The following is a 23,827-nucleotide window of genomic DNA, read 5'->3' as shown; positions in this document are numbered from 1 at the left end:
GAAGACCACAGTCTCAAACAGTCTCTCGCATGAGAAGACACCACTGCCTGCTAAAACACCTACGGAGAAGACACCATTATCCAACAAAGTCTTAGATGTGTCTTCAGTAGCTAGCAGTCCCTCATATTTAATGTGTTCATCACCTAGTAGTTTAGTTGATGAAGAACAACCCTTATCAAGCAGTCCTTCATCAGACAAGGCTACGTCACCTACTGGCCAAGTATTTGAAAAGACAACATTGTTCAACCACTCCACTCTGAAAGAACCACCATCACCTAAACTCTCAACAAAAAAGACACGATTGCTCAGTAATCTCTCCCTGGAAAAGCAACTATCATTCAGGAAAGCCTCAGCTGAGAAGTCTTCAATATCCAGTGATCCTACTGTGGAAAAAGTGTTGATGGATAAGGCACCAATCTCCAATGGTCTCTCATCTGACAAGACATCACAGCCTGCTAAAACCTTAATATCCAACAATGTCTTAAATGAGCCTTCATCAGCTAGTTGTCCCTCATGTTTCATCTCGACATCACCTACTAGTATCACATCAGATGAAAGAGCCTTATCAATCTGCCCCTCATCAGGGGAGGCTCTATCACCCACTGGCCATGTATTGGAAAAAACAACATTGTTCAACCACTCCACTCTGAAAGAAACATCATCACCTAAACTCCCAATGAAGAAGACACGATTGATCAGTAATCTCTCCCTAGAAAAGCAACTATCACTTAGAAGAGCGTCAGTGGGGAAGTCTTCATTATCCAGTAATCCTACTTTGGAGAAGGCCCAGTTATCAAATCCTGTTCAAATCACAGTAGAAAAAACACAACTACCTAACAGTCACTCATTGGAAGAGACATCACTACCAAATAAGTCTTCATTACCCAGTGACTCCACTTCAGAAAATATCAAATTATCTAGCAGTCCTCAACAAGGAAGGACACAACTACCAAGACATATCTCTTTGAAAACACAATTGCACAACAATGTTTCACCTGAAATAACAAAATTACCCACTCTTATGACGAGAAGTAATCTCTCTTCAGAAAAGGTACCAGTACCTAGTAATCGCATATTGAAAAATAGACTGTCACCGTATTCTCAGTCTTTGGAAATAGTGTCACCACCTATGAGACTCAAGGCAAAAAAAAAGCCAGTATCTAGAAATCACTCTCTGGAAAGCGAACCATCACCAGTAAGTCCCACCTTGAAAAGGACACCTTTACCAAGAAAAAGCAGCCAAACGCCATTTTCACCAAAGTCAAAGCCAGTACACCTCAATTCCTCTATGAAGAAGACACCAATAACTCCCAGTCCCACTTTAGTGAATCATGAAGAGACAAATGGTGATGATAAGCTGAGCAATTCAGATCAGGGAGCCAGTACAAAAGTAACAGCAGAGGAGCCTCTAACAAAAACACAGATACCATCATACACAGAAAAACTGCCTCCCCAACCAGACATGAAACCTGTGCTAGAGAAGCTCTGTTTCTCAATTCAGTCAATTAGACAAATCACACACAACAATCATCCATCTTGTCTTGAAAAGTCAAACAGCTTACCTGATTTCTCCTCCCATGTGGCCTCTACATTTGGGTCATCCTCCAAAGCTCTCCTGGCTTTCTTAGCTGTTATTACCTTAAAGGAAAGCTTCGCTAACTGGAACATACCTGAATTGAATGCAAACAGTGTAAGCTGTGCTGAGGCTTTGAAAATGATGGAGTCTCTGAGAGAAATTGCCAACATAGAGGATGCAGAGGAGTTGAAAGCTAGCCTGTCAGATTTGCAAAAGTCAACTTCAGCACAACTACTGCAAAGTTGGAAGGGCTTCCAGGAACTCAATGACAAAGTCAGAAGTTGCAGCTCAGCACTGAACAGTTCAGAGCATGATCTCTTGTTTGAGACACACCCAGAGGACTACAACATTGAAGAAAAGGCATTGGATATCGATGAGCTAATAAATGAGCTTGATGTGCCTGAAAAGCTCAAGGAAGCATTGACAGCCCTTCCGACAGGGGTGAGCATAAGTATGGAGGGGGATGAAATAGAAATGTCTAAAAAAGCTAATGAAAAAGTGGAGTCATCCCCAGAGGGAGGGGTAAATGCCAATTCTACTGCAGTCCCCAAGGAAGAGGCTGCCAATGATAATGTGCTTAATAATGAAGCTAATGTTGATAAATCCAATATTAAAAGATTTACTAATATTCACCATCCCAAAGAGGTGGCTGAAAATACAATGTCACCAATCCCAGAGAACCCAAGCAGTAGGCAAGAGCAGTACTTCTCCTCAGAAGAACAAAGCTTTAAAGAGGATTATATTTGCCACATAAACAGACAGGCAGCGAATAAGGAAGGTTCTGAACTTGAGCAGGACAACTGGGAAGAAGAGGAGGCTAAATGTGCACACAAACAGGTTGACCATGATGAAGAACAGACATCCTCAGAGATAGAGCAAGCTTACAGTTTAGCATTGCATGATGGCTATTTGGACAAGCCAGCCTGTCCTGTGGACGCTAAAGAGAAGGATGGGGACATACAATCAAGCTATGTGGAGGAGGAAGAAAGCTTGAAGAAAGAGCAGGAATACTACATTGAGAACCCACATGTGGAGCAAGATATCAAAATGATGGAGCTCCAGCTTAGTAATGAGGAAGGAAAGTCCACTGCTGAACATCACCAGGCTAGCTCAGAGGAAAAACACGAAGGTCAATTTGAGAACCAACCAAACGACCATGAGGAGCCAGAGGTTAAATGTGTTGAGTTGAAGGTTAGCAGTAAGGAGGAGGAAAGCTTGGAGGAAGATCTGGAATACTACATTGAGAACCCACATGTGGAGCAAGAGATCAAATGTATGGAGCTGCAGGTTAGCAATGAGGAAGGAGAGTCCACCGCTGAACAAGCCCAGGGTAGCTCAAACCACCATGAGGAGCCAGAGGTTAAATGTGTTGAGTTGAAAGTTAGCAGTAAGGAGGAGAAAAGCTTGGAAGAAGGGCAGGAATACTACATTGAGAACCCACCAAGTCATGTGGGGCAGGAGGTTACATTTATGGAGCTGCAGGTCAGCTGTAAGGAAAGCGTAGAAAAAGACCAGGCTAGCTCAGAGGAAGAACAGAAATGTCATGTTGAGGACCAAATTAGCCATGTGGAGTCAGAAAATAAATGTATGGAGGAGGAATGGTTGAAGGAAGAGCAACAATGTTACATAGAGGATCAGCCAAGCTATTTTGGGCTGCAGGTTAGCCGTGAGGAAAGAGAGTCCACCCCTGAGGAGCAGGCTAGCTCAGAGGAAGAACGTGAGTGTCACATAAGCCAAAACCATGAGGACCCAAAGGTCAAATGCTTGGACCTGCAGGATAGCAGTGAGAATGGAAAGTCCACCCCTAAAGAAGACCAGGCTAGCTCAGATGAAGAGCTGGAATGTCATGTTGCGAACCAACCAAACCATGAAGAGCCTGAGGTTAAATGTACGGATGTAAAGGTTAGCAGTGAGGAAAGCATGTCTCGTCTTGAAGAAGAGCAGGCTAGCTTAGAGGAAGATCTTGAATGTCACATTGAGAACCAACCAAGTCATGAAGAGAAAGGGGTTAAATGTATAGAGATGCAGGTCAGTAGAGAGGAAAGAGAGTTTATCCCTGAAGACGACCAGGCTAGCTTAGAGGAGGAAGAGGAAAGCCACGCACATGACCTTCCCAATGCAAATGCACACATTAACGTGAAGGATGAGCAGACTCACTTATGGATGAAGCAGACTACTCAAAAAGAAATAGTGTCTACTGTCATAGAAATGCAGCCTAGCTTGGTCAAACAGCATTCTAGTGTTGACAGGATGGATAAGGATAGTGAGCAGCATGTTAGCTTTGAACAACAGTCTGATACTGCAGAAGAAGTCAACGTTGAGGATAATCAGCGTAGCACAGAGAAGCAAGTACACTATGAAGAGAAGCTGTCTAGCTCTGAGGCAGAACATGTTGGCGTAGAGGATGAGAGCTATGCAGAGTATCAGGAACAGCCGTTTGAGGAGGATACGAATTACGAAACGACTGAAGCAAAAACAACCAACCGTTTTGAGGAACCATTACCATCTGTAGCAGAGCGAGTAAAACTACTGGATATGAAGATTGCTGATGTAGAGCAAAGGAAAATCATTACTATAGAGACAACTGGCATCAAACCGTTTGGCCACATAAAGGTTCCCGCTGTCTCAGATGGTGATGATTTAACAAACGTATCCCATCTATCTAATGAACAAGCTGAGCTTGACAAGTTCATGGAGAAAGCATCTGAGATGAAAACAACCAATTATGTTGTTAAGGATGTCAAAGAGCAAGACAAAGCTCCTGTGCACACTTGTAAAAGGACAATGTGGCCTATAAATACGTCAGAAACTGTAGTCATGTCCCCCCCAGCTCCACGATCCTCCTCGCTAGCATTTAGCTATGATGGCTGTATAACTAGAGAGCCTGAGGGAAATAGGGTCAAGACAATAAAGGAAATGTTTATGGCAAAAAGCGTTGTGGACAGTCAGTATGGACAAACAAGACTACCCAGCCCAAACAGCTCAGATCTGTCTGACAACAGACCAGAGACTTCTGACGGTGGTCATCGATCACTGATGTCAACTGAGATGTCCAGTGTTGAGGATGATTCCCTGAAGAAATCCATCACGAAAGGCTTTGTCAGGAGAACTATTGAAAGGCTTTATGGGAAGAAAGATACAAATGAAAAAGTCCTTGCCAGTGAAAGTCAGCCTTTATCTGTCCCAAGACCAAAGTCCAGAGAATTCCCTGGTAAGATCAGCCTTTCTCCATTCCATAATGCACAGACCAAAGTCATGTCTGACTTATCATACTTCACTGCCACAAGCTCTTTTGACACATACAGTGAGCCAACGCGGTGTATCGCCTTCAATGCACAGGTCAGGCCTGGAGACTGTGTCCTGATAGACGAAAACAGGTGGCTCCTCAGAGAGAGCGTGATCAGAAAGTCTGTCTCAGAGCCTATTAATATAAACAAGAACACATCTGCATCAATTGAAGATGAGTGCAAAGATACAAAATATGTTCCTTACTCCCTTTTCGGTCACACCGATTGGGAGGACATGGTGAAGACTGTGAAGCCTTTGGTGGCAAAGTGCACCTATTTCAACCTGCCTCATGGCTGTGACTCAGACCCGTACCAGGATGACCTAAGCCCTGTCAGCAAGGGCAGTGCCATTGGTGACATCTCAAAGGACAGTAAAGACAAGGCAGAGGAACCCAAGTTGTTGGCTGAGAAGAATGGAACACTGCCAGCTTTTGCCCCTATTGACTTCAAGATGCCAGATAATAAAGTACACCCTGTGATAGAAGGCCTGGGACGTGGAAAGGTTGTGGTGGTCCAGCCTGGCAAAGGTCAGCCTGGCAAAGGACAGACAGATGTCAAGAAGATTCCTCAGGAGCCAGATGCACTAGAGATGCTCTACTTCTCCTGTGGCCAGCACTGCCCCATCCTGTAACTGTGACACAATTAGATATGGGCTCTCTGCTAAAGCCAGCTTATTAATGAGGGCATGCAAGGTACAAGGAGATGTCGTATATTTCTTTAAGATGGATAAGACTCAGTGTGTCCTGTGGGATAAAGTTAATAATGAATACTTTGTGCCTGAACATTAATGTTGCCAATACTATGGCTTATACAGCATGATATCATAACACATTGTAATGGATTGTTAAGAAATTATAAATGTTACAATAACTTTGGTGGAATAGACAACACTAATGGGGGAAACTTATTTCACTTGTTTTTTTTATATCATGTGAATTGTAAATTTTTCAAACAAACATTTTACTCAACAATCTGTTATGCCATGTTCAACTTTTAATACCTTTTAATATATTCTGTAAATATAGCATCTGTACATATTTTTACAATAACACCTTGACTGTGTATTTTCTGTGTACTCTGTATTTCCCACTCTCCATTAGCACTAGGTAGGTGGGCTGTCCTAAGAATGAGCATCCTGTACATTACTGTAATCTTGTTTAAAACGCTTTAAACAGATCAGGTCCTCACAGATGTCCCTCAATGGCAATCCCCTTCACTCAGATGTCCCTCAATGGCAATCCCCTTCACTCAGATGTCACGCAATGGCAATCCCCTTCACTCAGAACCTAACATGCCTCTGGGTCGTTCCACAAAATAAGCGCCTTTTGCGCGCCCCATTGATATTTTAAGTAGAAACTGTGCACAAATATTGAATTTAAAAGCCTGCTATATTAAATCAAGTTCCCTTTAATATAGACCACATGGAAAATTCAATAAATCAGATTTTTATATAAATAAAGACTTGCTAAAGTGACCAAAATTCAGCATTTTGACATGTTGCTCTATGCATTCTCTGTGACTTCTAGGAAGATTTTAACCCACTTAACCCCAAAATGTATCCAAGTTTTCACCATCATTGTAAAGCCCTAGTTATTTTGTTGCTTTGACATAGAAATGAGTCATTTCTGAATATTGTTATTTATTTCATGTGATTAGTGATTCATTTTAAGAAAAAAAAGGTGAGTCCTATTACGTGAACTCAACTCTCGTTTTAATACAGTGAGGGAAAAAAGTATTTGATCCCCTGCTGATTTTGTACGTTTGCCCACTGACAAAGAAATGATCAGTCTATAATTTTAATGGTATGTTTATTTGAACAGTGAGAGACAGAATAACAACAACAAAACCCAGAAAAACGCATGTCAAAAATGTTATAAATTGATTTGCATTTTAATGAGGGAAATAAGTATTTGACCCCCTCTCAATCAGAAAGATTTCTGGCTCCCAGGTGTCTTTTATACAGGTAACAAACTGAGATTAGGAGCATACTCTTAAAGGGAGTACTCCTAATCTCAGCTTGTTACCTGTATAAAAGACACCTGTCCACAGAAGCAATCAATCAATCAGATTCCAAACTCTCCAACATGGCCAAGACCAAAGAGCTCTCCAAGGATGTCAGGGACAAGATTGTAGACCTAAACAAGGCTGGAATGGGCTACAAGACCATCGCCAAGCAGCTTGGTGAGAAGGTGACAACAGTTGGTGCGATTATTCGCAAATGAAGAAACACAAAAGAACTGTCAATCTCCCGCGGCCTGGGGCTCCATGCAAGATCTCACCTCGTGGAGTTACAATGATCATGAGAACGGTGAGGAATCAGCCCAGAACTACACGGGAGGATCTTGTCAATGATCTCAAGGCAGCTGGGACCATAGTCACTAAGAAAACAATTGGTAACACACTACGCCATGAACGACTGAAATCCTGCAGCGCCCACAAGGTCCCCCTGCTCAAGAAAGCACATATACATGCCCGTCTGAAGTTTGCCAATGAACATCTGAATGATTCATAGGAGAACTGGGTGAAAGTGTTGTGGTCAGATGAGACCAAAATGGAGCTCTTTGGCATCAACTCAACTCGCCGTGTTTGGAGGAGGAGGAATGCTGCCTATGACCCCAAGAACACCATCCCCACTGTCAAACATGGAGGTGGAAACATTATGCTTTGGGAGGTGTTTTTCTGCTAAGGGGACAGGACAACTTCACTGCACCAAAGGGACGATGGACGGGGCCATGTACCATCAAATCTTGGGTGAGAACCTCCTTTCCTCAGCCAGGGCATTGAAAATGGGTTGTGGATGGGTATTCCAGCATGACAATGACCCAAAACACACGGCCAAGGCAACAAAGGAGTGGCTCAAGAAGAAGCACATTAAGGTCCTGGAGTTGCCTAGCCAGTCTCCAGACCTTAATCCCATAGAAAATCTGTGGAGGGAGCTGAAGGTTCGAGTTGCCAAACGTCAGCCTCGAAACCTTAATGACTTGGAGAAGATCTGCAAAGAGGAGTGGGACAAAATCCCTCCTGAGATGTGCGCAAACCTGGTGGCCAACTACAAGAAACGTCTGACCTCTGTGATTGCCAACAAGGGTTTTGCCACCAAGTACTAAGTCATGTTTTGCAGAGGGGTCAAATACTTATTTCCCTCATTAAAATGCAAATCAACTTATAACATTTTTGACATGCGTTTTTCTGGAATTTTTTTGTTGTTATTGTGTCTCTCACTGTTCAAATAAACCTACCATTAAAATTATAGACTGATAATGGAGGTCTTGTGGTCCTCTGTAGCTCAGCTGGTAGAGCACGGCGCTTGTAACGCCAAGGTAGTGGGTTCGATCCCCGGGACCACCCATACACTAAAATGTATGCACGCATGACTGTAAGTCGCTTTGGATAAAAGCGTCTGCTAAATGGCATATTATATATTATTTATTATTATAATTTCTTTGTCAGTGGGCAAACATACAAAATCAGCAGGGGATCAAATCCTTTTTTCCCTCACTGTATGGTGAAACAATTCCTTTTTTGGTCAATTTTCTGGTGTTTTGTGGTGGAAAACTGAGCAGGTCATAACACAACAACGCTGTTACCCACAGATAGACAGGCTATAAATGTTTTAACAATTCCAATTTATTTGTGAAGCCTGCATTCAATTGCCTCCCCCTGTCACAAGGGGATTTATGGATGATTTAAGATGAAGCCGTCAACCCTGTTATGGTCATTTGTAACAGGGTTTTAACATTTTGAGATGGGAAAACATATTTTTTATTAAGTTAAGTTTATTAAGCTCTTTATGACAGAATGTTTAAATTAGGTGAAATAAAATGTTTGTTCTGTTTCAACAAGTTACGCTACTCAAAAGGCACCTAATTGGTGGAACGACCCCTCTACAAGATTCATTGTCATGCCTGTGCAGTGTGGTCAAAACAGTGCTTGATCACAAGATCTAGAAATGTATTGTCTGTAAGTAACCCCCTGGTACTTAATATTGTATAGTGTATTAGCTGTACAGTTAATTTATTTGTGCAAATGCATTTCTCTTGCATCATTACATGAGAGTGAATTCATAAAGTATAGAGTGAATTCAGAAAGCATACATCTCTAGATTAGCATTTACAAACAATAGCCATAAGCATAACTTGCAATAACAAATCAACTTTTATTACACTACTTGTATCATACATGTACATTTCTGGCAGCTGTGATTTATTGTTCTATTGAGTGTTTCTTTACTGAATTTTTGTAATTTGTCAATAAAACAAAACAAAATCTATACATGTTTTTGTCCACCCTGTTTGTCTATTCTCTTTGTTTAATGTAGCCACCGGTTGACGAGTGTACCAAGTTAACCTGTAAAGGGCTCATCTGCTGTAGATGCACATTTTGGGTGAATATACTGATTATGTGTGTGGTCACGTTTAGTGGCTAATCAGCAGAACCTGCATTTGTGGAAATAATTATATTAACTATATTTCCTCTATATAGCATTTGGAAGTAGTCATTTATTACACTGTAATGGAGATTAACCTCCTGGTTTTGATCTTTCTGCTGGCCTGTTATGTTTTAGTTATAAATGTTAAGTCATTTCCACAGTTTTTCCTGATCAGTATCAGAGCAGCTCTGAGGATCAACGTAGCTCAGTGTTTTCTCACGCCCTCCGTCTGAGGAAGTGTCCATGTTGTTCTAAGGTTATTTATTTTTCTCTGAAGTAACCTTCGAGCAGGCCTGGTGTTGTGACAGGAGAGCTGTGGAATGCACTAACAGGAGAGCGTTTACGTCGATCCATCTACAAAGACACAGAATGAGAACATGGTGGCCAGATTAAAATCCCCAAATCCCTTTTAGTCGCAATGGTTGCCGGGTCGGGTCCATTGAGTTATGACTGGTGTCGTAGCATCAATTATTTCCTCTTCTAGTGTCAGCCAGTCTCAGAGTGCTGATATGAAACTCATAAGGAAATGTGTAACTGACTATTCTAACACATGGGACTGAAAGTAATACAACACCCACCCACTCATGCTGTTGGGGTAATGACTGTGGCTCTAATTAGAACATTCAACAGCAAGAGAGATAGCAACCTGTCTATCAAACAGAGCCACCATGACTGATAAGATAAAAATCTCATCAAACTTCATGGTAACATTGGGCTTTGTCTGTAGTGGCCACCACTGGTAACCCAGAACAGAGAAAATATGTTGTCATGTCCTTTGTCCACTAGGTGGTAGAACAAGCCTTCATCACCCAACCTACTCCAAGGTGGTATAGAGTCGAGTGATATGTAACCATGAAGCTTTCCTTGTCAACGTTAGCTATAACATTATGATTGCTACATTCATGCTCAACATTCATGCTCACTAAACTGTGAGACATCTCAACTTAAATCAATTTACCCATAGCAGGATAGTTTTTCAAAATGTTTATTTTTAAATAACTATTTACATGACAGCTCTGTATAAATCCATTTAGTTTTCTTACACGACACAATATTTCTAAAAGAAAATGTTTTAACATGGAGGGCAATGTGATGAATGAATAAATCCCATGGATACAAGAAAATGTATGAATCACAACCCTTTCTGATGGCTGAGCAACAGTCCCTTGGTTTGCTGTGATAATAATCCTTGACATGGATGTTTTCAACTCCCTCAAAAACCAAATAACCCGAAGCTTTTAAACCCCTTTCAATGGCATTGTTGATATTATTCATATCACATGATTTACTTTGAACTCTTAGTTATTATTCGCATTTAGGACAATGCATGACCTCATTGATAAAACTTTCTAGCGATAGAAGAAATCATAAAGCATCAAACATTTGAATTCAAGGAAAAAAATGCTGTTGAGGGCAGTTTAAACGAGAACTTTTGAGGAAGTCTACAGTATCACAAGTCAGTCCATCAGTCAGGTTCATGATTCACTGTAGGCACAAACATACACAGCGGAAGAAACAAGCAAATGCTCACTGCCTTGCCAATTCACTTATATCATGGCTCAAATTTAACTTCTCTACAGTTAGATATATTTCTGAGGCAACTTGGGTAAAGAGCTTTGAATGGGAGCACTACAGCAAAATGTCCCATCTAGAAATCCAACCAACGTTATTACCTCCGTTTCCCTGCCTGCTAGTCCGTCCATGCTACCGCCTAGGGATAACGATCCAAAAAAGGACTCTCCCTTTTAATAATGGACATGATTAGGACACATGGCAGCAAGACTGAGAATTACAATTTCATGTGAAGAAAATAGTGAGTAAAAACTCACCAGAATCAAACAAACACATGAGAAATTGTGTGACAGTGACCTCTTATAGTAATGTACTCCATCACATAATGGAGTCATAATATCACTGCATGAAATGTCAAGAGATGATGAACATGGATGTGTGTAAGAACATTCCCTTGTGTACACAAGAGGAATAACTCTTCATCTTAATACAGCAACTTTTAACCTGTTTTAAGAGGCTACAATTAATTAAATGCATTATTAGAACAGGACCACAGCATTGTTTTAGAACCATTTGAGTAAAATGTAGTGTATCTCTCCATTTTTTTTTAAATGTTTGAAATGGGGGTTCATAATTCAAAATTATGAATTAACAAATACTCTGTATTCTATTGCTGTCAAGTTTCATGCATGTAAACTCTTTAATACTTCCAATAAAACGCTGGTTTCTTATTTAAAAAACATAAAGAAAAATATTCTTTGTCTCAAAATACTATGCATGGATTAAAGGGAGAATTTTAATATTTTTCAAACAACACGTTGTTTTCAACCTGAGATTAAAAACCTAGATGTCCCCTCAGAAGAGTCAGCCTGAGTCTAACCCTTCAGTCTAAAAGAACCACAATGTGCTTGTGACAGGCTGTCCCCACGACAAGATCCAGAGATTGGTTGGTTAGTTGGTGAGGGCAAGTCTCACTGGGCCTCAGCAAAAATCCACCTTGATGCGATTGCTTACACCACACTCCGACTTGGTTGATCTGAACGAGTTCCACTGACAAAGTTATAAACCAGGAACTGCGAGGTGCCGCAGTAGTGTGTAGCGAAGAGCTTCCCGTCGGGCGTGGGGTCGGAGAAGGCAATCTCCTCCTTGCTCAGGTAGGAGCCGTAAATGAAGTTGTTCCTGAGGAGGGCAATACGAGAAGAAACTACAGATTTAAATATATATTTTACATTTTATGTGTACACTTTTGACAATTACACTGCTCAAAAAAATAAAGGAACACTTAAACAACACAATGTAACTCCAAGTCAATCACACTTCTGTGAAATCAAACTGTCCACTTAGGAAGCAACACTGATTGACAATAAATTGCACATGCTGTTGTGCAAATGGAATAGACAACTGGTGGAAATTATAGGCAATTAGCAAGACACCCCCAATAAAGGACTGGTTTTGCAGGTGGTGACCACGGACCACTTCTCAGTTCCTATGCTTCCTGGCTGATGTTTTGGTCACTTTTGAATGCTGGCGGTGCTTTCACTCTAGTGGTAGCATGAGACGGAGTCTACAACCCACACAAGTGGCTCAGGTAGTGCAGCTCATCCAGGATGGCACATCAATGCGAGCTGTGGCAAGAAGGTTTGCTGTGTCTGTCAGCGTAGTGTCCAGAGCATGGAGGCGCTACCAGGAGACAGGCCAGTACATCAGGAGACGTGGAGAAGGCCGTAGGAGGGCAACAACCCAGCAGCAGGACTGCTACCTCCGCCTTTGTGCAAGGAGGAGCAGGAGGAGCACTGCCAGAGCCCTGCAAAATGACCTCCAGCAGGCCACAAATGTGCATGTGTCTGCTCAAACGGTCAGAAACAGACTCCATGAGGGTGGTATGAGGGCCCGACGTCCACAGGTGGGGGTTGTGCTTACAGCCCAACACCGTGCATAACGTTTGGCATTTGCCAGAGAACACCAAGATTGGCAAATTCGCCACTGGCGCCCTGTGCTCTTCACAGATGAAAGCAGGTTCACACTGAGCACGTGACAGACGTGACAGAGTCTGGAGACGCCGTGGAGAACGTTCTGCTGCCTGCAACATCCTCCAGCATGACCGGTTTGGCGTGGGTCAGTCATGGTGTGGGGTGGCATTTCTTTGGGGGGCCGCACAGCCCTCCATGTGCTCGCCAGAGGTAGCCTGACTGCCATTGGGTACCGAGATGAGATCCTCAGACCCCTTGTGAGACCATATGCTGGTGCGGTTGGCCCTGGGTTCCTCCTAATGCAAGACAATGCTAGACCTCATGTGGCTGGAGTGTGTCAGCAGTTCCTGCAAGAGGAAGGCATTGATGCTATGGACTGGCCCGCCCGTTCCCCAAACCTGAATCCAATTGAGCACATCTGGGACATCATGTCTCGCTCCATCCACCAACGCCACATTGCACCACAGACTGTCCAGGAGTTGGCGGATGCTTTAGTCCAGGGAGGAGATCCCTCAGGAGACCATCCGCCACCTCATCAGGAGCATGCCCAGGCGTTGTAGGGAGGTCATACAGGCACGTGGAGGCCACACACACTACTGAGCCTCATTTTGACTTGTTTTAAGGACATTACATCAAAGTTGGATCAGCCTGTAGTGTGATTGTTTTCCACTTTAATTTTGAGGGTGACTCCAAATCCAGACCTCCATGGGTTGATAAATTTGATTTCCATTGATAATTATTGTGTGATTTTGTTGTCAGCATATTCAACTATGTAAAGAATAAAGTATTTAATAAGATTATTTCATTCATTCAGATCTAGGATGTGTTATTTTAGTGTTCCCTTTATTTTTTTGAGCAGTGTATTTTGACAGTCCGAAACAGAGGTGGAGACAGGCAAGTGGAAGTACAGCAGGAAAGGTGGACGCAGGGATTGAACCGTCTCCGGTGGGGAGCAGTTTATATAGGTGACTGAAGGATGAAATTCTGTAGATTTTTACACACACACACACACACACACAAAAGAAAAGTGTTGCAGCTACAATTCACGCCCAAGTAAGACTGACCTGAGACACTCGATCATGCGCGAGGCGATGCCCCTCCGTCTCAACATGCTGAAGACCCAGATACGGCTGATGCCACAGAGGGCTGGCTCTGGGGTGGTGGAACAGCACCAGGCTCTCTGACGCTCAAACATCACCTTCTCTCCATCCGAGCCCTCGGGCACCGCCTCCTCGATCACCCTGTAGCCCTGCACACACACACGCAACAAGAGCGAATACATAATTACGATAAAATGTCCACCTCGCATTTCAAACACACACTTCCCGTATCGGCAGATCATCCCAAAACACACATTCGCGGACAGAAACACACACACTCAGAGGTCCCACACCCCTTCCATTTTCAGCACTCTGTATCAGCTGTGCCAAGTTTTTAATCTGCCTGGTGACATCCCAGTTTCCACCATGGGGCAGAGGGAGAGATAAGCACACTACTCTGTGCGGTAAATCACTCCACACACCCACTCATTCACTCGTTTGACTATTATTCATTTAGCCTGCTCTCACAATGGCCACGGTACCAGAATTTTACAATCAGACAACAAAACAGCTTCTACAGTAATTAGCCAATGACATACTCCTGGCTTTGTTATTGCAATACAAGCTAGGTGACGGATACTGCATCCAGTACTACGTGATCACTTACATGGGCTCCATGGGAAACAATAAGGCTTTTATAATGACATGAACCTGCGGTGAAATAAATTGGGAACAAACTGCCTGCAGTCCTATTTATAGGACTGACTAATTACTAGTGTTATACTGACTCAGACTGAGCAGACAGTCTACTGTGATATCCCTATACTTGTGACTGCTTGGGAAACGCTCCCACTGAGCTCTATAGAGAATACTACAACACTCAACAAGTACTAGGGGAGAAGTAGTACAGCCCCAACTCACACAGACGTATCGCTCACCTCCTGAATGTGCTCAGCAATTAGGCACCCAGCCACCTTCTTGTCATTGGAGATGAACAGGAAGGTTTTGGTCTGGGAGGGACACTTGGTCTCCACCTGCTGGAAGCCCAGGTCATTGTCCACCATCTCTCTGATCTCCTCAACCTGACAACACAACCAACAGACTGTGAGACTTCTTTGCAGGGTCGTATTCATTAGTGCACACAGTATCAAAATGTTTTGCAACAGAAAACGTTTTGCTATGAAAACCAGAGTTTTTTTATCCCTCAACGTTACGGTAAGTTTTCTTACGTTTGATGCCTAGTGAATATAACCCTGGACTACAGGCCAAACAAACTCTTGTGATATGTAGTGATGTATATCAGGAGCTTCAAAAGATATTTAAGATCTATAATGCTCTTATATTTTGATCGTATTACAGTAAAAGTTTTTGTGTGTAAAGTTGGAGCCTGAAGCACACATACCTTCTTCAGTGCATATTTGGGGTCATCTGGAAGGACAAGGATGATCTTGCCATCGGGGTACTCTCCCAGAATCCTCTCCTTCTTCCACCCCTGTGGACGACATGATAAATCAGTGTTTTATAGGTTGAGAGATGCATGATGTGTGTGAGAGATGTTGTTTGAGTCAGAGGTGACGTGTTAGGTGGAGTTGGCACACATGGCCTGCGTCCCAAACGGCTCCCTATTCCCTGTACACAGTAGTGCACTACTTTTGACTACTTCTGCTGTGGGAGACCGCTCCTTCTCACCACATATCTGACAGCACTGATGAACTGGTTGTGGAAGTGCAGGTGCTGGGACTCATCCTCTGGGTTGGCAGCGGAATACAGCATCCCACACACACTGCAGGTCACTGCTCCAAAGTGCTTCTGCCCTGCATCCTAGGAGACGACACACAGACTGGATCAGTTCTGACATACATACGGTACCAATATTCTACATGATTACAGGAACTTACTAGCCTGAGTGCCAGTCTGTTTGTGCTATCATGTCAACTCGTCAATCATTGTCACGCCAAATGCTTGGCAACAACAGCGAGTGAGTTGGCAAGAGCACAAACAGATCTGGGACCATGGTAGGAACATAGTCTTTGGACAACACCCATCTTTTACAAAAGAGAACTATTCAAAGTACAGTAATACAGTGGGCAGTATTCGGCAAAGGACCAAAACACTCACAATGATGGTTTGATTTTCCTCTTTGTCGGCCTCCTTTAGTTTTTTTATCTCTTTCTGCAGACATGCGTCAGAGAGGGGACTGCTATTATCTGCTGATTGCACGACCACACTACCAAGGAAACACAGAAATTGTTCGAATTAACTCTGGAAAATTGTTTTTGTGTGGAAAAGATTAATTGCAATTTGAGTGTAAATTCTTACGAGTCAGAGGATTCTGTTGTTGTCTTGACCTCTGGGGATGCTGGTTTAATCTCAGTAACTGAGATGAAAGAGACAGATTCTGTAAGAAAGCCTGTTACACTTTGAGGATATGACGATATGTTACAACTAGGGCTGTCAAACTATTTAAAAAACGTAACAGAGTTAATTGCAGGATTTGCTGTGATTAATTGCAAATTCAGAATTTGCTCAAATTGAGCTGTAATTTCAGATTTTTTATATAAAAAGCATTACCAGAATATTTACGTCTTGATTTTGTCCAAAGTAACGGTTAGCAAAATCAGGTAAATTGATAAAGCACACTAGTTATAACACCATTCAAAATGTGATTTGGTTGGATGTTATCAGACATGAGATTACCAGTAGGCTTTTCTTCACACTGATCCTTGTCAACAGAATCTCTTGGGGCCTCTTCAAACGGGGGGGAAGACACTGGTGCTATGGAATCCTGTAGAAAGAGAAGAGGTTAAGAGGGATAAATTGCATCACCAAAATTATGTTAGGCATGAAAACAGCTCTATGATAATCCACGCTGCTTCTAATGTGTCACTGAAGTGCCCTGGGCTAAGTTTGGGAAACCGGCTCCTGTAGAGTTATTGAATGGATTTCAATATAATCGATAAAGAAAAATACCATTCTTACTAATAAAGAAAGAATAGGTCCGATGATGTTACCTCATCTTTGCCAGTTTTGGGTGTAGGTGATGCTTCTGCTTTCTGCTCAGTTTGAGGGGTAAGTGTAGGTACCACTGCTGCCTTCTGTACAGTGGGTTTAAGCACTTCTGCCTTCTGCACAGTGAGTTTGGAGTCATGTGGGAGGAGGGGAGATGAAGACAGTTATAATTGATCAAATAAATGTGTGTCTTGTACCACACACAAGACCATTTTTTAGATCAATTATAAGGATGTGGGTAAGAGCATTCCTAGTGCCAAGCTCTAGCAGGTCGTGGGTTCAAATCCCACAGGGATATAAAAAAAAATGTATGCACTCATTGTACTATAAGTCGCTTTGAACAAACATTTCTGATAGCACTTCAAGTAGAATAAAAACCAAGAAAGTTACCTCATGTTTGCCATTTTTGGGCATAGGGGTCGGTGTCTCTACTGCATTCTGCACTGTAGGTTTTGTCACAACTGCCTTCTGCACAGTTGGTATGGTCTTCTGAGTGGTAGGTACAACCGTTTTCTGCACGGTAGGTACTCCTGGCTTCTGCACGGTAGGTACTGCCGGCTTCTGGCCGGTAGGTACTGCCGTCTTCTGGCCGGTAGGTACTGCCGGCTTCTGCATGGTAGGTACTGCCGGCTTCTGCATGGTAGGTACTGCCGGCTTCTGCATGGTAGGTACTGCCGGCTTCTGCATGGTAGGTACTGCCGTCTTCTGGCCGGTAGGTACTGCCGTCTTCTGGCCGGTAGGTACTGCCGTCTTCTGGCCGGTAGGTACTGCCGTCTTCTGGCCGGTAGGTACTGCCGTCTTCTGGCCGGTAGGTACTGCCGGCTTCTGGCCGGTAGGTACTGCCGTCTTCTGGCCGGTAGGTACTGCCGGCTTCTGGCCGGTAGGTACTGCCGGCTTCTGGCCGGTAGGTACTGCCGTCTTCTGGCCGGTAGGTACTGCCGTCTTCTGGCCGGTAGGTACTGCCGTCTTCTGGCCGGTAGGTACTCCTGGCGTCTGCATGGTAGGTACTGCCGTCTTCTGGCCGGTAGGTACTCCTGGCTTCTGCATGGTAGGCACCGCTGTTTTCTGACCGGTAGGTTTTGAGTCCTGTGGAAGGAGGAGAACAGGTTTAGAATACATTTTCTAGAATGAATTTCAATACAGTTTTTGCCACACAAAAAATGCCTTTTATCATTTTAGATCATCGTTCAAGAAAGTTACCTCATGTTTGCCATTTTTGGCCACTGCTGCCCTCTGAATGGTGGTAGATGTAGGTGTCACTGCTGCCCTCTGAATGGTGGTAGGTGTAGGTCTCACTGCTGCCCTCTGAATGGTGGTAGATGTTGGTCTCACTGCTGCCCTCTGCACGATGGGTAGTTCTGCCTTCTGCAGTGAGGGTTTCGGCTCGTCATCCAGTTCAAAGTCATCAAAAGAGTACTTGGGCCTGGCTTTGTAAGGCTTATACTCTGCCACAGGCTTGGCCTTCTGAGCTTTCAGCCCGTTGGGCATCGGCGGGGGTACTGCTGGAAGCGTCCTCTTTCTAAGGGTGGGTCCCTTACTTGGGGTCACTTTGGGGGGCTCAACTTTGGAGGGCTCAACTTTGGAGGGCTCAACTTTGGGGGGCTCAACTTTGGGGGGCTCAAGCTTTAGGCTTACAGCTGGGTTGGTTGGGGCTGGGGCAGGAGAGGGTGCAGCTACTGTGGGTGCTGCTGGACTGGCTGAGGGGGGTGGGGGTGTTGTGGTCACTGGGAGGGGTGCTGCTGCTGGAGTGGACAGTAATGGGGGGGCAGGTTTGGCCTCAGTCTCTGGAAACATCTTATGATTGGCCTGATCCGACTTCAGCTTCTTTACCATGGTCCAGGACATATTCTTCTCCCGCTGCAGCTCCACCTGCCGCAGCCTCTGGAACCTGGTAAGTTTCTTCTTCTCGTGGATTTTGAGGGGGCACCGTCACTTGGCTGATGAAGAAGCGGCCTCTGTGGTGGCTCTGGAGCTGGGGGCTTGGCTGGAGCAGGCTCTGCAGCAGTGGGTACAACTGGGGTAGAGGGCTCCTCGGGCCCGGCAGGAGTTGGAGGGATAGAGACCGTCTCAGCCTGTGTGAAAGGCGGTGGGCATTCTGGCTCCTTAATGGGTTCAGCCTCAACTGTTACAACCTTTTCCTCCTCCTCCTCCTTCGTCTTTATTAGCATGGTGTCAGTGGCGATATCGTCCGCTATTTCCTCACATAGGGCCAGGAGGTTAAGCTGCCTGCTCGCTTTTTTGGAGGCAGCCGCCTTTTGCTCAGCTAGCGCTGCTAGTCTGGCTTTAGTCCGGGCCTGAGGGTTCATCTGCTGTTTCTTGGGTTTTTCCGGGCTACCCGGTGTCTTTTTAGCAGCTTCCTGGTTGTCACTATTTGTGCTGTCTTGGTTAGAGGAACTTGTGCCTTTCTTTTCAGTACCAGCTTCACTTTTATCCTGACGACACTCTTCTTCAGACCCTTTGGTTAGCTGGACTGTCTTCTCTGGCACCTCAGAGTTGTCTATGATTTCCAGATCACTATCCATATCCACATCTTCCCCATTCTCTCCCACAACCTCCACAATACAGTGGCCAATCTCCATATCCTCAACAATAATCGGGGTCTCCAGGTCTAAGGTACACTCAATACTCTCTGTCACACCAAAGTCACAGTCTTTTTTCATGATTTCTAAAGAATCCTCTACTTCCAGAAACTCTTTGACATTTGAGCGCATTGTATGAGACAGGGGGTGTTTGCAAAGACTGGACTTCTTTAGAGCACTGAAAAGTGCTTCTAGGGGTGGAGACTTTATTTTAGCACCCGACTTTGTCTCTAAACTTTCCCTAAATTCATCTGTAGGGGTGGTCATGGTATCTTCCTGGAGCTCCTGTGTCTCAGTGCTCTGCGTCACCTGTTCTGAGACACTGTCTGAAGTCTCTTCTGAGGCTACTTCTACAGGTGGAAGAGATTTTAGTTCGATATCAAGCTTGGTGTCTAAACTCTCACTAACTTGATCTGCATGGGTGGGCGCAGAATCTTCCTGCATCTCGGTGCTGTGCATCACATGTACAGTTGCAGGATGTGAACATTTTATTTTTGCGTCAAACGTGGTTCCTGCACTCTCACTGACTTCAACTGTATGGGTCTCCTCAGAGGATGCTTCTAGAAGTGGAGGGATATCTATTTTTGCATCAAGCTTGGTATCTAAACGTTCAATTACTTCATCTGGAGGGGTGGTCATGGAATTTTCCTGCACCTCCTCTATTTCGATGCATATCTGATTAACCTGTTCAGGGACAGGGTCTGAAGCGTCCTCTGAAAATGCTTCAATAGATGGAGGAGACTTTATATTTGTATCAAGCTTGGTGTCTACACTCTCACTGGGGGTGGTCATGGGACCTTCACTAACTTCATATGTAGGGGTGGTCATGGAATCGTCCTGTATCTGCTGTCTCTTACTGCTCTGCTTCACCTGTTCATTTACAGGGTCTGAAACCTTCTCTGAAGATACATGAGTTTCCATCGTCACATCTCTTGACTCTGCGACTGCCTTCCTTTCATTTTCCTCACTTTCACTTTCAGATTCACTACTGCTGCTATATGCTACTAGGCCTTTAGCTGGAGGAGAAAATATTTTCGCATCGACCTTAGTCTCTAGACATTCATTAACTAGACCTGTAGGGGTGGTCATATCATTTTCCTGCATCTCCTGCATCTCAGTGCTCTGTTCAGGTACAGGGTCTCCAGACTTGATATATGCTTCAAGCTTGCTCTCTACACTCTCATTAACTTGAACTGTAGGGGTGGTCACAGAACCTTCCTGAATACCCTGTGTCTCACTGCTCTGGCTCACCTGCTCAGTGATGGGTTCTGAAGCTGTCTCAGAGGATGCTACTATAGCTGGAGGTGACATTATTTGTGTGTCAGGCTTGGTCTCTACACTCTCATTAACTTCATCTGTAGGAGTAGTCACAGAATCACCCTGCATCTCCTGTGTCTCACTGCTCTGGTTGAGCTGCCCAGGGATGGGGTCTGAAGCTTTCTCAGAGGATGCTACTATAGCGGGAGGAGACATTATTTGTGTGTCAGGCTTGGTCTCTACACTCTCATTAACTTCATCTGTAGGAGTAGTCACAGAATCACCCTGCATCTCCTGTGTCTCACTGCTCTGGTTGAGCTGCCCAGGGATGGGGTCTGAAGCTTTCTCAGAGGATGCTACTATAGCGGGAGGAGACATTATTTGTGTGTCAGGCTTGGTCTCTACACTCTCATTAACTTCATCTGTATGAGTAGTCACAGAATCACCCTGCATCTCCTGTGTCTCACTGCTCTGGTTCAGCTGCCCAGGGATGGGGTCTGAAGCTTTCTCAGAGGATGCTACTATAGCGGGAGGAGACATTATTTGTGTGTCAGCCTTGGTCTCTACACTCTCATTAACTTCATCTGTAGGAGTAGTCACAGAATCTCCCTGCATCTCACTGCTCTGGTTCAAGTGCTCAGGGATGGGGTCTGAAGCTTTCTCAGAGGATGCTACTATAGCTAAAGGAGACATTATTTGTGTGTCAGGCTTGGTCTCTACACTCTCATTAACTTCATCTGTAGGAGTAGTCACAGAATCTCCCTGCATCTCCTGTCTCTCACTGCTCTGGTTCAAGTGCTCAGGGATGGGGTCTGAAGCTTTCTCAGAGGATGCTACTATAGCGGGAGGAGACATTATTTGTGTGTCAGGCTTGGTCTCTACACTCTCATTAACTTCATCTGTAGGAGTAGTCACAGAATCTCCCTGCATCTCCTGTGTCTCACTGCTCTGGTTCACCTGCTCAGGTTGTCCACGTACGGGACCTGAAGCCTTCACTGAAGATTCTTGAGTTTCCATCTTTACATCTCTCTGGCTCTCTGGGCTTCTGGTGGACTCTGTGACTCCCTTAATTTTATTTTCCTCACATTCAGAATGACTACCACGAGATGCAGGGGGTATACCATAATTGTGATCCATCTGCACAGGGTCTGAGGGCAAGGCTGCTTCATTCGGGTTAGAGTGTGACCCTTTACGCTTACCTCTATCCCCATTAGAGTATTTTCTGATGCAATGGGGTTTGCGAGTTCTGATAAGCTCCTCGTCTGACTCTGTGGAAGCTGTTTTGGAGATCTTAGCTGGTCTTTTTAGGGTTCCTTTGGAGTTGGGATTCTTTGATGAGGCACTTGTGGCTTTCAGCAGCTTGGCATTCTTGACAAGTGGATTGGACTTGGTCCTTGTGGTGGCCTTTTGGGATGATCTTGTCTTGGAGGAATGACAGCCGGACTTTGATGGTTTATTTCTGTCTTTTCGTTGTGCTGGGGGCTTTTTCTTATTCCTTCTCTGCGAAGGTCCTTCTCTATGGGGCTTGCTTGACGTTACAGAGGCTGGTGTCATTTTGTTAGATGGCATGGCCACTTCATTCTGATCCACCTTTCTTCTCTTAGTTTGAGGATTCTGAGTAGCCTGTTGTCTTTTAGGGGCAGGCATTCTATGAAGAAAAAGTGATGCAACATATGAATGGCAATAGGTACATCTGTTTGTTGTCATCGTTATTATTGATAATGTATAACACAGTCAATACCATTGAGACTATAATAACCACGCTACATGGAGTATTAGTAAGATGTATGTGCTTCTGTGTCAGTGTCAAATCATAACTATCAGAGTAAGCAGCCAATGACAGAACTATTTAACAAATTAAACACTAACTCGAAGCGTGGGATATGTGGTTATTGCTCAAATCTTGAACTGTAGCCTATAAACTAGTAATTGGAATGTGTAACCTAGCTAAGTACAGCACGAAAACTAACTAGCTAGCTAATGTAGCCTGCTGTAATGAGCGCAACAGCTAACTGGATGGCTAGACAGCTAGCAAGCGAGCTAATGTTGTTAGAAAGCTATCTACCTATCTATCTATCTATCTAGCCACCTATCTAGTTACTCCAATTATCAAACTCACGTCCATTCACTATGTAGGTTAAGATTAGCACGCCAGCTAGTTGTTAATGAATCGATTGCAAGCAAACCACTGCTTTTCAGACGATAACGTTGACAATTGAGAATTGGCTACAGCCTAGCGTCGTACCGAGTTAGCTAGCTAATAATGTTAGCTAGCTACAAATTTGCAAGAAACAAAAATGCTCAACGAAATCACGTTTCGTCATTTGTTATGATACGTATTCATATAATAAAACTATAAAATAAATACATTCGTCACTAAAACTCACTTTACTGTTTTGTTTCCCAACAACAGCTGTCTTTTTCCTTTTCCTGTGAACCAAAGATTTGCTGTACTTCCGGAGCAAAAATGCCGGAACTGAGGAGGCGGGGCTATGGCGTGTTGCGGGAATAATTATTTTACCTCAGTGGTTGAGAGTGCCAAAATTGGTGACAGGGTTACCAGTAAACTACCAGAGTTTTGGTAACTTTTAAAGGTTTTGCGGGGAATATTATAAAATGACATCTTGTGGCCTTTTTGGGTACGTTTGGTCGCAGTTGTGAAAGAAGTCAATAGATGGAAGAGCTGCAGAGTTAATTGAAAATAATGCCATTGTTGATTAGATGCTTTTTTCTTTAATTAGGCTATTTTCTCTTGAAACATAAGGTCTATCCACTAGAAAACAATTTGGACACAGATATATATATTTAAAAAAATACTATATATATGAATACATTTCTAAAAAGTTATCCAGGTCTAAATTAGCAAAATTACAGTAGATTACCTGATAATTACCGAAATTATACAAGATTCCGGTAACTTTCGTAATTACCACCCTACACGTAATGCATACACTCTTGCAAAAGTTTGTTTTGTGTGTGTGTGTGTGTATGCAAGAGGAGGTTGTCGGGTGAGGTCGTCGGGTATGCTTGGCTTTATACATAGTTTGGGCTTTGTCGAGTAAGGCTTAAACTATGTATTTAGATTGTAGTTAGGTATTGTAGTTAGGTATTGTAGGTAGTTATCGTGGGTTGTTGTATGTAATTATTGTAGGTTAGTATTGTATTCGA

General features: G+C 43.7%; 1 protein-coding gene across 1 annotated transcript; it reads right to left on the bottom strand.

The window, feature by feature from the left end:
* Positions 1 to 10,263: 10,263 nt before the first annotated feature.
* LOC311105018 (uncharacterized protein) lies at positions 10,264 to 23,096 on the bottom strand. Its single transcript, XM_084146999.1, is given in 14 exon segments — positions 10,264 to 11,983; positions 13,839 to 14,023; positions 14,753 to 14,896; positions 15,217 to 15,306; positions 15,504 to 15,635; positions 15,933 to 16,041; positions 16,134 to 16,191; positions 16,512 to 16,599; positions 16,826 to 16,939; positions 17,214 to 17,909; positions 18,024 to 18,746; positions 18,748 to 18,915; positions 18,917 to 22,307; positions 23,047 to 23,096. Coding segments are annotated over 13 exon segments (6,066 nt in total). The 5' UTR covers position 22,307; positions 23,047 to 23,096; the 3' UTR covers positions 10,264 to 11,814.
* Between the last annotated feature and the right edge of the window lie 731 nt (positions 23,097 to 23,827).

The sequence above is a fragment of the Coregonus lavaretus genome (genome assembly GCF_964263955.1).
Source record: "Coregonus lavaretus genome assembly, chromosome: 2".
NCBI lineage: Eukaryota > Metazoa > Chordata > Actinopteri > Salmoniformes > Salmonidae > Coregonus > Coregonus lavaretus.
This window is presented reverse-complemented; position numbering and strand designations above follow the sequence as displayed.